This window comes from Solea senegalensis, linkage group LG3 (assembly GCF_019176455.1).
Source record: "Solea senegalensis isolate Sse05_10M linkage group LG3, IFAPA_SoseM_1, whole genome shotgun sequence".
Taxonomy (NCBI): domain Eukaryota; kingdom Metazoa; phylum Chordata; class Actinopteri; order Pleuronectiformes; family Soleidae; genus Solea; species Solea senegalensis.
Window position 1 is genome coordinate 28,905,815 of NC_058023.1, and position 14,014 is coordinate 28,919,828.

At 40.8% G+C, this 14,014-nt stretch overlaps 1 protein-coding gene across 3 annotated transcripts in view; it reads left to right on the top strand.

Annotated features, from left to right (window-relative positions):
- The window catches only part of LOC122766656 (protein PHTF2-like), a 41,972-nt gene that overhangs the window by 13,557 nt on the left and 14,401 nt on the right, over positions 1–14,014 (top strand). For 2 of the 3 annotated variants that reach the window (XM_044021694.1, XM_044021696.1), the window contains exons 3-5: positions 1,647–1,726; positions 11,095–11,151; positions 11,399–11,410. In XM_044021694.1, coding sequence (XP_043877629.1) covers positions 1,682–1,726; positions 11,095–11,151; positions 11,399–11,410 — 114 coding nt within the window. In that variant the 5' untranslated portion in view covers positions 1,647–1,681. The remainder of the gene's footprint in view (positions 1–1,646; positions 1,727–11,094; positions 11,152–11,398; positions 11,411–14,014) is intronic. The other variant, XM_044021695.1, reaches the window with a different exon arrangement.

The following is a 14,014-nucleotide window of genomic DNA, read 5'->3' on the forward strand; positions in this document are numbered from 1 at the left end:
GAGCCTTCTATTTACTCGTGGATGACTTCATCACTCTGAGAATGGCGACCGTGAAAGGTGGGAGTCAGAACTCTCACCTTCTGATTTTCAAACGACGCCGCTTGCCCTAAGTCAGGGGTGTCAAACTAATTTTTGTTCAGGGGCCAAATACAGCACAATGTGATCTCAAGTGGGCCGGACCAGTAAAATAATAGCATAATAACCTATGACCAACAAGAACTTCATTTTTACAAAACATGACATTTCTTGAAAAATGTAAGTGGAATTTCAACAATATCATGCCTAAATTTACTATGTACACATCACACTGGATCTATAAGGGCACAAACATTTAGTCACAGGTATCTGGAAGTGAAAAATATTGCATTTGACATTCCGTTTAGATTGTAATCATAGTGTGAAATTTCAACAAATTCATCCTGTGGGCCGGATTGGACCCTCTGGCGGGCCGGTTCTGGCCCCCGGGCCGTATGTTTGACACCCCTGCCCTAAGTGAAATAAAGCTTTGTAGAACACATTTATGCCACAGAAATTCAGGCAGATACAGGGACAATTGTTATCATATAATAGTAATATAATGGTATAGTGTCCACTGCATGGAATCTTACACCAGACCATTGAACTGTTGCTAATGAGCAAAGAACAAACATCCAGTTAATAAAGTGAGTCATTAATCAGCATCATCATCGTTGACGTGACAGCAGTATTCATATTAACACATGCCGCTGCTTGTTTCAATGAGACATCTTTGTTTTTGTTGTTTTTTCGCGGACGTGACTCCCTTGTGAGAGAAACTCTTGAAGTTTCCATTAAAATGCAACACATTTACTCTCCACTTTTCCAGTGCAGTGAAAATGCAGCAACTGGCGGTTCAGTTACATGATTTTCTAAATATCCTTTATTCACTGAATCTCTTCATATTATTTCTTGCTTATTTATAAGGGATGAGGCAGTGAACCAATAAACACATGCAAATATGCTGGAGTTAGTACAAGCTACTAATTTCGGTCTGTATTCCCTTGCCAGGTGACAAAAATGCTGAGCAATCTTTCAAATAAATGTGTGTAAGAAGCAGTTATTGTTGTATTGTGTGAATTGTTGAATTGTGTCATATGTTGTGTGTCTGTATGAGCTTTAAAAATAAATGCTATGTAAAAATGTATAGTTTCCTTTATCGTACCAATTCAAACTGGTGCATAAACCCCCATGTAGTCATTTTAACAGAGATTGAAGAAACGTGAAGTGTTAAAGAGTGTGTATCCTTTATTAACAATGACACTGTTTTGTCTGTGTATGTGTCACATTATGATTCAATAGAAACATCATCCAGCTCCAACACCACAATCACTGTAGTAGTAATTATTCCCACGTGTTTGTTTATGTTGTATGGTGGGTGTCATGGGAGATGACATGCTGAATTAAATGTGTGTGTGTGTGTGTGTGTGTGTGTGTGAGTGAGAGAGTAAGTGAACGCCTTCACGTAAATCAGAATAAACACACGTGTTCCTCCTCCCCCCCTTTGTCAGTTGTTAAGACACACCTACCTACCAGGTATATAGATGCAAGTCCTCCTCCCTCTTGCCTCATTACTCGTCATTGACACTACTTCTCTCTCTCTCTCTCTCTCTCTCTTGCTGTGTTTTCAGTCTAAGATGCCCTAGGCAGGAGAAGGGAAATGTAAATGGCTTCCAAAGTAAAAGATGCTGTGGTGTGGTACCAGAAAAAGGTAAGATGCTCTTCTTTTCTTGGACTTGCATGTGTGCATTTTGCATTTTTTTGCAGCTCTCTTTAAAAAAACAAACATATAAATGGAAAATATAGGATTGAGTAGAAGCTTTAAAACTGTTCACATTGGATGTTGCTGTTTGTTAAATTTGAATTTGCCAGGATCGTAAGTCTATTTTTGTCCATCAGTCAGTGAATATTGCTCAATCTACATGTGTGACTACACGTTTAAGTGTACACATCAGTATATGAAATGCACAAAGACCAGAGACTCCTTATTCACCTACAGTATTTATATAACAAATACAATTCTATTTATGGAACAACACAAGACAGATCTTTCAGCTGCAGCTCATGGATTTTGTCAGTTGTTAATTCACCGAATAATCAACTTTAAAGTCATTCATAAGTGACATGGGGCTACTTTAAGTTCCTGTCGACTTTAACGAGTTTGTGTGGTGTCCTGCGCTGCTTAAATTTAGGGTTATGTCAGATTTTATTTATATTTATATTTATTATATAGTTTTATATGTATTTAAGTGTATCTAAAACACTGATAATGCATAGATAAAATTTATTTAATTAATGCAAAGAGATGTGTTGCATAAACAAACGATACATGTGAAGGTGGTCACATCTAATTGACTTTAAAGGTATGTTATGCAATTTGCTGCAAATTCAACGCTCCCTTTCCTTTAAAAAGAAGATATTTGATTAGACTGTTTGTTCACCCAGTGCTTTTGGCAGAGAATAGTTCAGTGCTGTTAGCAGCAGCAGCAGCAGCAGCCGCATCGTCGAGTCATTTGTCCTGCACGATGTTTAAACCAGCCTGGTGTTGTGTGTCTCCTTGTTCCATCGTATCAGATATCAGATCCTCTGCTGGACTCCAGCATTGCTCCCCTTGTAGCTCTCACCTTACACACTTGTATGCCTGCCCGTCTCTCTGTCCTCACAAACCCGTCCTTCTGTCATCTGTCTCTTTTCGGCCTCGATTGATGCAGCCTGTTATTTCCTCTACTCACTCTTTCTCTCCATCTTCTTCTTCTTCTTTTTCCACTTGGTTCCAGCAGGCCTCACACTAAGAGGTACAATGCTGCCCTCCGCAGTTTTTGAGTTTCCAATCACAGTTTGAAGTCTGAAATCACAGTTCATTCTTCCAATACGTTTCAGCGGGTTGACAGATAAACCACTTTCGCTGCAATGGGATTATGCTGATTATGAATTATGAGAAGTTTCTTTTGCCTACACCCTAAACAACACTTTCTTTTTTGAAAGTTTGCTTATTTAAAATGTCTTAAGTCTGTAATTATGCCTGCTCCAAACCTACAGCTCTGTGAGATTAGTCTAAGAGACTGGAATTAAAAGTTTGTCAGTGAAAAGGTGCATTAGTGATGGTAACTGCTGAGTCACGAGTGAATAAAACCCTCCTTTTAAGGAGATCACACCCATCTGACTGTCGCCCCTCAGGGCTTCTTTATCTCTGACTTCGCTTTTCAAACAAATTAAGAGCTTAATTTTCCACTGACTACCTGACTGTGAATTAAATACAATACAAAACACTGTTCAGGATCATGTTTGTGGATTTTACACGTCACGATCTTGAGTCATTGGAATAGGATTCTATTCACCTCTCAACAGTGGTACTGTCTTTGTCAGGCGTGTGTTTCATTAACGTAGTCAGAACCATTGAAGGGCAAAGTCATAGAGAGCGTGAGGTCCTTTGAGGTTTGGCATTAAGCAAACACCTGAAATGCTGCCAAATAAAGAAGCACGGCCCTGAGCAGAATATTTAAGTGTCAGAGTTCTTAAATGGAGCTCCCGGTTCACGGCACGCCTCGCGTGGTGGGAGAAAAAAACATGTGTTGTGGTGCTTCATTGTGTAGATGCTGTGAGAGTGAGGGCTGCAGATTATTCTGCTGCTGTTCACTTGTCTAAATAGTTTTTCCTGCTATTCTGGATTATCTTCAGGGAACACTGACACTTTAATAATGCTGTGGATACCGTAAACAGAGTCACTCTATGAGGGCGGCAACAAATGTTTCATCATTTTTTCATGTGTTTTCTAAAAAGGTTCAGATTTCTGGTCAGGCAGTCACACTTATTCATGAGTCATGATTTATTTGCGAAGGTGTTGTTGTTGAGTAAGATTTCTCTCTCTCTCTCATCCCCCCCCCCGACCACAGTGCCATGCCAAAGTGTAACCACACGGTCTATATCTGCCACGGCACCACACAGAGTGACGCAGTGTTTGATTTTGCCAAACAGGAAGCTCAGCTGGTTGTTGACATGACCTGCCACATTTTCCCAATTCTGATTCACACCTGATTGATTACAGATCAGAGAGCTGGTTTCCCTTCACATATATCGCAAACGTTCTACTGAAATTGCAATAACCCGGTAAGATAAAATGCTCATTTATGTTTGTAAAGCGAATACTGGCAGTTAGTTCACGGACATAAGCAGCAGGTGAAGAAAAACTAGTGATTAAAAATGGCAGTTATTTCCATTGGTCTTTTACCAGTATGCCATCTTTTCCACCTGCTTCAAGCGTCCATCCATCTGCTACCACTTTATCTTCCACATAAGAGTCGCTGGTGCCAATTCCAGCTGACATAGGGCGAAGGGTGGAGTACGTCCCCTGCACAGGTCGCCAGTCTGAAAATGGAGAAAAGTCACCCACACACAAACATGCAAACTCCATAAGGCCCTTGTTTCCGTCTGGGTCGCGAACCCAGGTCTTCTTGCTGCGAAAGGCAAGAGTGCTAACCACTAGATGTTGAAGTTGGCGATAAAATCGGTCGAATGTGTGTGTGACATTTAGCTTCAGAGAATGTCACGTTTGCTCATTGCTGTTTGTTGTCTCAATGCTCATGGATTCTAATATGACGGGATTTCTGTGTCCACACAGTCCGATCTGAGTCACAGTCTGGTCGTCTGGACATAGTTGTGTTTGAGCTTTTGGTCTTTAACTATTTATCTAGTTGTACTTCATGAGATTATAGCTTATTTGTGTGGTTTAAAGTCTATTTTAAGATGCCGTTTAGTGACACGGTTCATATCCATGGATGAGCTCTGTGGATATTCACAGGATCAGCGCGTCTTACTGTGAATATTCTTAGTCTGCTTTTCCAGGAGGTTCGATTTGAGAAATATCTTAAGATTTTATATTGATGATACATATTCTGCTTCAAAGAGCCTCTAAGTCTTTTGCTCCAGCATCTGCAGTTTCAAGGAAATAAATAAACCTCTCAGTTTCAGAGGTCGTCAGCTTCTGCTGAGAACAGGATCCTGCAGCTGCTCTTTGAGGTCACAGAGGTTTTGTCGCTAACCTTCTTCATGAAATGCAGCATCGCTTTTCTTTATCAGGCTGCATTTCATAGACTTTAATTTCTTCCTCTCTCAGCCTGGACTTGTCTGCGTCAACAGCGAGGTTCACTCTGAGGAAAGGGACATGTTCCCTCTTCAGTCGACCGTGTCTCTGCTTGAGGGGCCTTCTCCCCCTCAGCTGACTTCAGCTTCAGCTGCTCACATGAGCTGCTGCTTTCAATGACCTCTTAAGGCACTTGTCATTTTTTTGGGTTTAGTTTTAAATTAGTGTGTGTGCCATTAATCCTGTCCCTTCTTTTTTTTTGGCTCATCATTCCTTTGCTTTCCTCTCTCCTCCTGTCTCCTTAAAAATGTACTTTGTTGCCGTGTCGCCTTGTTACAGAAAAGTATTCTGATATTTTGGAACAAACTCACTTCACTCACACCTTTGTCAAAATGTAACTAATGTTGTTGTGTAGACAAACAGATACACAGGTTTGTTCTAGAAATGATTGATAGATAGTAGTTGATTGGCACTGATCAGCTGCTATCTTGTTCCATGTTATTTAATGTACATATTTACTTCTTTTCTGTTTTATTTGAACGAAAGTGAGACATTGATGTCTGTGAATGTGACTGGCCTTTTTGTTCACTTTTGCCATTTGTCATTACACACCTGTCCGAGCTGAGAATAGACCTGGCACACTCTATAGCAACACCTCCGTTGCCATGGTTGCGTGAAAACACAGCAGAGGGGGTTAATCCTCGTGCCACAATCAGCTGTCTGACCCAAATTCTTTAGTGTTGTTTCACTTGTTTATTTTTTCACAGAGGTTGTTTTTGGTCGTCCAACTTCAACTGTTTTCTGAATCTTCTATAAATTCTGATTAGTGTTGAGTAAAGTTGTGTGGTCAATATTTATAGGGTCACGGTTCTGTTGTGAATATTTGTTGATTCATTTAATGTCATTGTGATGAGCAATTAATTGTTTACAGGGCTGAAACAATTATTCAATTGATCCCTATGTAACTGATTATTTATCAATCCCTTAATAGCTCCGATTATTGTTCAGCTTCTTAAATGTGAATGACAAAAAAATCATTTTGAGCTTTGGACAACGCCGATTTTTCAACGTTTTTCAACATCGTCTGACATTATTTGGACCAAACGACCAACTGATGAGTCAAGAAAACGGTCGACCGATTAATCCATAATGAAGGAAAATTCACCGTGAGCTAAATTGGTTGGTACAGTGATTGATAAATCAGAAAATATGAGATTGAGCAGAAACTGAAAGTATCCCCTTGTGTAGTGTCTGTGTGTGTGTGTGTGTGTGTGTGTGTGTGTGTGTGTGTGTGTTTCCACTGGTTGACTACCAGTGTCAAAACTAGCCACACCTAAAAAGGTGCTTCTTATAAGTAGGCGAGGGATTTTCCATTCCTGCTAGTCGCGCAGTAGAGAGCACTGAGTTTCTACAAACTGGTCGGGAGTAAGAAAGATATGGAGGAATACATTGCAGGAGGTTGAGACATGTATCATTTTGTTGGAGAAGCTGTGTCCATCACAGATGTTTGATGCGCACACATTTGGCATTTTGCTTGATACATTTAAGTTCCACCTTTTTTTGTCAAGCATTTTCTCTTGATTGAATCTGTTTTTTTAGCCTTTGCTTCAGTTCTCGACTAAAAATCTGAGCAAAATCTCAGTCTGTGGTTCCACAATACTGGTTGTTTACTTTGTTTACGGCTGTGTGCTACGCAGGCGGCATAGCGTTGGTGTTCATTCATTCATTGTGTACCACTTTATCCTCCACTTGAGGTTCGTAGGTCAATGGGGCCAATCCCAGCTGACACAGATCGCCTGTTCATTCTCACATTCACACCTATGAGAAATTTAGTGTTCAATTAATCTGTGCATGTTTTGGACTGTGGGAGGAAACTGGAGAACTCGGAGCTGGGACCCAAGGTTCTTCCAGTTTGGTCCAGGGTCGTAAGAACCTCAGGTCTTTTAGCTGCATGGTAACAGTGCTAGTAGTTTTTATTTATTTCCAATAACAAACCTCACACTGTGTGCTACACTCTGAGAGGAGTGAGGGCAAAGCACAACTGTAAATATGTCTAAGAAAATGGACATGGAGGTAAGAGGAACTACGGGTTCTACAAAGTTGTAGAAACCTGTTAAATCAAATATTGTTCTAAATGACAAAAACTCACGATAAACAATGAAACTTTTCACATTTTCACCTTTTTTAAAGTAAAATAAAAAAAAGGCTACACACTCTCCTTGTATCTGATACTTGAACCCTTGCTAGTCCAAGCCAACGGGTAAAACGCCATAATGAACACTCCCCCCCGATACGTGCTAATGTGTTGAATCCTTGATGAACGTATGAATGTCTGCCGCAGACACGAGCTTAAACCGCGTCGCTATCCCTCTGTAAACAGGCTGAGATAATCTCCCCGCGTGCATGTGTAGTAGCTCGTCCATTGCAGTGGCACTTATGTAACCCTCAACTCTGCTTCTCCGACATAATCCCACTCTCCCTCACTCTGCCTGGATCATCCCTCCCCTCCATCCGTCGTCATGGTGACCCCCGAGCACTGCCGCAGCATGCGGCACACTTGGCATGATCGTCGTCGTCGTTGTCGTCTTCCCTTCTGGTCTCCTCTCAGCTTTTGGATTTGTCAAATCACAGAAAAGATTTAGTTGTTTTAATGAAATCAATCATTAGGTTTCATTCATTCATTTAAAGAAAAATTATGCAAAATTTAAAAACAGGAGGAAAGGCGACGTGTGTTTTGTTGTTTAAGAGCTTGTTTATTTTGCAGAAACGTGATCAAACAGATGTTTTGAGGGTGGTGAGGTGTTGTGAGGAAGGGTGTGTGTGTGTGTGTGTTAAGAGGATTTACTGTGCTGTTAATTCTACTTGGGCAGATCACTCTTATCTCACTACTCCATGATGTAACAGAGTGGGTATGTGTGTGCAATGACTTTTCTTTCCATACTCATCTTTATCTCACACCCTCTCCTCCTTTATCTCTCCACTCATAGCTGCCTCGTCCTTTTAGTCTCTTGTTATGTGTGTGTGTGTGGTAATGGGTTGAGTGATGTGGAAAATTAGCCATCAATCCCACAAATGTCACACAGTAAAGTCAGTCAGTCACACATCAGATTTATTGGTCTCCAGTGCACTGAAGAGGTGTGTGTGTGTGTGTGTGTCTGTGTTTATTTAAACCCTCAAATAAGACCCTTAATATGTGTTCCAGCACATTGTAATTAGACCTTTTGCACACACAAGCCAGGTGCAGGAGCAATGGGGGCCACGCTTACGGCACCCCTGCCTCTGATCTGTATATTTGTATTTAATATATCAACTTATATGAAAAAAAATTATAATGTTTGATTTTGTGTTACCATGAAGTTTTGTTGGTAGCATGGTCGTTTTTTATTTTTATTTTAGCATATTCAGGACCTCTCGAACGTCCTTCTTTAATTTTCTGTACAAGCTGCAAATAAATATGATTTATTGTCACTAAAAAATTGTTTTTGTGACAGGAGAATTTTCAATTTCATTAGATCAGAGCCTCACTACACGCTGATTAATTGACAACAAAGAAGTGCGTTGTGTTCTGTTATCTGAAAGTTTTCTTTGTTTTTCTTATTAAAAAATATGCGGCTTGTAATTTTATAATGTTCCTTGCAGGGTGGTGATGTTGTGACAGCCACGTGCCGCAGTAAAAAAAAAAAAAAAACAGATTGGCATTTTAAAAGGAAAGCAAAGCATTGTCAAAGTAAAAAGGCTTGTGTGACGCACACCTCACGCTGCTATCTCATTGTTGACTTTGGGATATCGAGTCCCCAGGACTGGTGGGTACTTGCTGTGTAGTAACAGCACAAAAACGACGCACTTTCTTCTGAGATGACTCAGAAGTCACGACATCAACCCCGATTGCACGTCTGCTAAACTTTTGTGTTATTTTAAACCAAACAGGGCTGCATCCTAAATAATTTCCTTCAGTCTTCTTCTCTTCTTCTTGTCTCCATGTCCTTGTCTTTGACCTGTCTTCCTATTCATGTTTAATGAAGATGAAGAGTTTCCACTGGTTGACTCACAGATGCCTTGAACACACACACACACACACACACATCATCAGATGATCTTCTTACACTCTCACTATCTAAAAAAGATCCTTTTTCTTCTTTTTATCCGACTACCAGGAGTTTTAATAACTTTAGATGGGACTTAAACAGAAGAAATAATTGTCATTTGTGATGTTATTGCAATAATTGGGCGGGAAAAAAAACTGCTTTATAACTTTTGGTTATAAATGGTTCTAAAACACACTGAAATCACCTCATCTTTTATTTTGGTAGTGTTGGTGGACACACTTCATTCACTAAACCTACCATTGCTTATATAACTGGCACAATCACAGCAGTCCAGTTGAACAGTGTCGTCGATTTAATTGAGCATGCAAACCTGTACTTTCTCCTCTTCACACGTTTGATAACAGTGACATATTGCTCTCTTTCTCTCTCTCACTCACTCACACACACACACACATTGAGTGAGATAGTGACAAATATTGCCTTGGGGACACGTCTACCTTGTCGTGTTTTTTAGCCTCCAGTTGAATCTGACTTTTCCGACCAGTTTCACTGGTTCTTACAAGAGACATGGGCTGAAAACAAATAATGGAGAAAATACACACTAGGTGAAATCCCAAAGAGGTCAAAGTTCCAATACTCATCCATGTTCTTGTAGAAGAGATGGCTAAATTTGGACAGATCAGATCAGATTAGCAGAGTAGGTTGCGCATGATTTATAGATATAGATTTACCCGAGACAAGGAGACAATGCAGGCCACACGGTTGGTGCAGTGGTTAGTACTCTTGCCTTTGCATCAGGGAGACTGGAGTTCTATATGGAGTGTGCATGTTCTCCGTGTGTGCGTGGGTCTTCTCTGAGTTCTCTGGTTTCCTCTCATGGTCCAAAAACATGCAGATTTTGAGATTAGACAAGTTGGACACTCTAAATTGACTGAGAGTGAATGGACTGGCGACCAGTCCACGGTGTCCCTTCACTTTTTGCTCTTTGTCAGCTGGGATTGGCACCAGCAACCCTCATGTGGAGGATAAAGCGGTAGAAGATGAGTGAAAAAGACGAGGGCATGTTCTTTAACCCTTAAATACCTAACTTTTTTTGTTGCTTATTTTGGCCAGAAAATGTCCTGTAATGAAATGCTTGAATAACTTCCAATGTCTGGCAGTTATTTACAGTTTACTGCAGGTTAAAATAGTGCATCAACAATTTAAAATGAAGGAAAACAAAAGGTTTTATTTAGAAAAAGCACTGTACCAGATTTTGCGTGTTCAGTTTGAAATTTAAGTAGCAACAACATTTGTTTGAGTCTTTGTCTCAATGTGCAAAACAAGCTAAAAAATGTAAACTATGTACAGGTGTTCTTCCCATTCTCTCCTCTCCGGCGACAGAGACGCTGATTCACCGGCTTCCGGAAAATAGTGCGAGTGAAATTACCATAATAACCACACGCTGCCTTTGACATGCAACTTCCGGCTTTCAGAAACCGTTGGAATTTTTCTGACAGCACAAAACGTTGCATAATTACTGTAATGCGGAATGTGCTTGTGACGTCAGCGATACGTCAGACAATAATATAAAGAAACTTATATAAACATTACAAATATAGACCATCTGTCTATGACACCCATGCATTTCTGGCTGTGCCATGTCATCATGTCTGCAGTGACTGTTTTTCTGTGTACACATGCGTTTCTTTGACTGAATTTCTGTGAAAATGTGGCTCTAAATACTGTGTAATTGTAATCGTGACAGTGCTTGTGGAGAAGCAAGAGCTTTAAATAAGTCACCCCTCCTTACACAACTAAAACAAACAAACATCTGCAGATCTGTCAATGTCAACACAGATTAGATTTCATAAAGTAAAACAATAATTTTGGAGAATTTCAGCTTTGTTCCACTTTCTCTCTACTGTTCCTCTTTCTATAGATTTGATTGTTTTTTTTTTGTTTTTTTTCCAGATTGGCGCCTATGACCAACAGATTTGGGAGAAATCAGTCGAACAGCGAGAGATTAAGGTACGTTTGATATTTGTTTGTTTCTTTCCTCTGTGTTTCTGTTTACCGTTTCTTGCTCTCTGCTGGATGATCTCCCTCTTCTTTTTATTTCTGCTGCCATTGCCTCTCATTACCACCAGTTCTTTTCCAGTGTTTTCTCTCTTTTTTTTTTAACTCTTTCCTCTCTGTCTCCCCGGTCGGGCATCGCCTGCTTATCTCTCCTCTCATCCACCTCCATCCCTTCTTTCTTCCTCCCTCCTCTCCGCAGTTTATTTCTCTGGTGAGTATGTAACAAGGGTGGACATGTCCGTGCACGCACACGCTGTAGATGGCTAGACTGTGGTTGGTTTGCTGGCTCTGTTCAGTTGCTCTGTCGAATCCTGGCGTGTGTGTTAACCCTCACTGTGTTCACACTGTAGCTGTGTTCACTAGAAGTGAAACGACCTTCTGTTTGCCGTCAACCGCTCCACCAATAAAAGCCACCAATAAATAAAGCAGTAGGACCCTTAGACTGTAGACAGAAGGTTTGTTGTGTGTTCACAGAAGATTAAGCACCCTTTTGCGACATTTACAGATTGGTCAGCTTTAGGATTTAAGTCATGTTCACACGACAGAGCGGCAAGTGTCTGTTATCACATCTCTGAAGTGAAGGGTTCACACTGGCGACGGCCGAATGAGCACTGATTAGGATTTTTTTTTTTTTTAGAAAGTTGCAGAACTTGTCTGTGACTGGAAAATCTGGCTGTACCGTGAACTAGGCTGTAACTTTGCTCCTCTTTAAAAAACAGTTAAAAAAATCATTTGTACTGATGCAGCAGGTTTGGAAACATTATCTTTACTTCACACATTCTTCTTGCAGTTTTTGTCTCACGTGTGTCCGTCTTCACAATAAGCTTTCTACAACATTTCTCACTTCAGTCAGTCAGTCAGTCATCATCTAACCGCTTTATCCTCCACCAGAGGGTCGCGGGGGGTGCTGTGCCAATCTCAGCTACATCGGGCGATAGGCGGGGTACACCCTGGACAGTTCGCCAGTCCATCCCAGGGCCACACACAGATAGAGACAAACAACCATTCACTATCACACTCACTCCTACGGTCAATTTAGAGTGTCCAATTTACCTATTCCCCACATTGCATGTTTTTGGACTGTGGGAGGAAGCCGGAGTACCCGGAGAGAACCCACGCACACACGGGGAGAACATGCAAACTCCATGCAGAAAGGCCCTTGTTCCAACCGGGGCTCGAACCCGGGTCTTCTCGCTGCAAGGCGAGAGTGCTAACCACTACATCACCGTGTGGCCCCATTTCTCACTTAGTTATTTTAAATTATTAAACGTCACACTCCTCTGTGATTTGATATCGGGGCTTCTGCTATGGTTGCAGTTCAGGCTGTTCCTCAGTTTTCTGAATGCTACATGTACAGAACGTCCTGTATAAGACATGTAAGTCACTTGAACATAGGGAGAGACGAGGGAGTAGTTTAAAGCAACCAGCTAGAGGTGACTCTCTGTATTTACTTCTAAAGGCAGCTCATTGTTTGACCGTCATGGCATTAAAATAGAGCTCTGCAAGCCTTGAAAAGCTCCAAAATGAATCAATGCTAGCCTACTCCTCTAGGACTCATTGGTAACTAGATGCACACTCGATGTCACATGTCTCTTGTCATTGTTAAGTGGGGTAGAGAAGGCATCTCACTGGACATCTCACTGGCATTAGTCGTTATGTCGCTTTTGTATTAGTCTGACATGTTTAAGTGTATTTCCAACAACCTTTTATGACTAAACATTAAACTTTAACCTCAAGGGCAATTATTATTATTATTATTATGTCAACTGACTTACTTCTATACCACAGTCATCAACAGTGCTAGTAATGGTATACCTTAAATATATGACACAGCTTCATAACACCTCTTTATGGCTTTCTGCCATAGGTTAATAAGGCAGTTTGGTTTGTGTGTGCTTGTTTGAGTGCGTGCCTGAAAGGGAATGCTTAGAGGCAATTCAAACCTCTTCACCTTTGACGTCCTCCCTCCTCCCTCTTCACCGAGATCATCTTTCCACACAGAAAAAGTCCTCAACTTTTGAGGATCTCTGGCTTCCAAACATGTATTTAGCGTAGAATTACGTGTCGTTTTCCCTAAGCTATTAATGGAAAGTTGGTTGTTTATGTCAAAGTATGCCGCTTTGGCTTGGAGAGGTGTCCTCTTGTTACACTACCTCGCTGTCTTTCCTCACCCCACCCGTACTTCACCTCATGTCCCGTAAACAGAGAGGCGAGAGGCACTCTGTTTAATGAGCTCAAAGTCCTCACGTACACTCACACAGGTTGTCACAGATCTCTTCTGTGGACACCGCATAGACGCATCCTACCCTTAACCACTGACACAAATCCTTTTCCCCAAAATAGCCTCATGGTGTTCGTCTCCAACTGGACAAACTGTCTCTGATATTTTATTGCCCTAAATTAGCCTATGATGCACACACACACTCACACTCTCCTCTCTCCCCTTATACAACATGTTAATTAGCCTGTTTATAGGGTCATTATCATGAGTCTATAGCCCTAACCGACGTTGTTTTGTAATAAAGACATAGTGCGGACTGAAGTGTACTTGATGTTTAATTATGGAAATGTGCAAATAATGTGTACAATGAGTAAATAGTGAAAGCAGCCAGCAATAGATTGGTCGGATGAGTTGCTTTTCGTTTTCCAACCTCTGATCTCTTACTCTGCAAAAACAAATTCAACATAATTTTACTCACTTTTCCAAAAAAAAATTCACATCACTCCTGCTTTTTTTAAAACGTAATTATTTAAACCTTTTGTTTCCATCTCCCATGTGTTATAAACAACCAATCCCCACCTGCTGGTAGGAGAA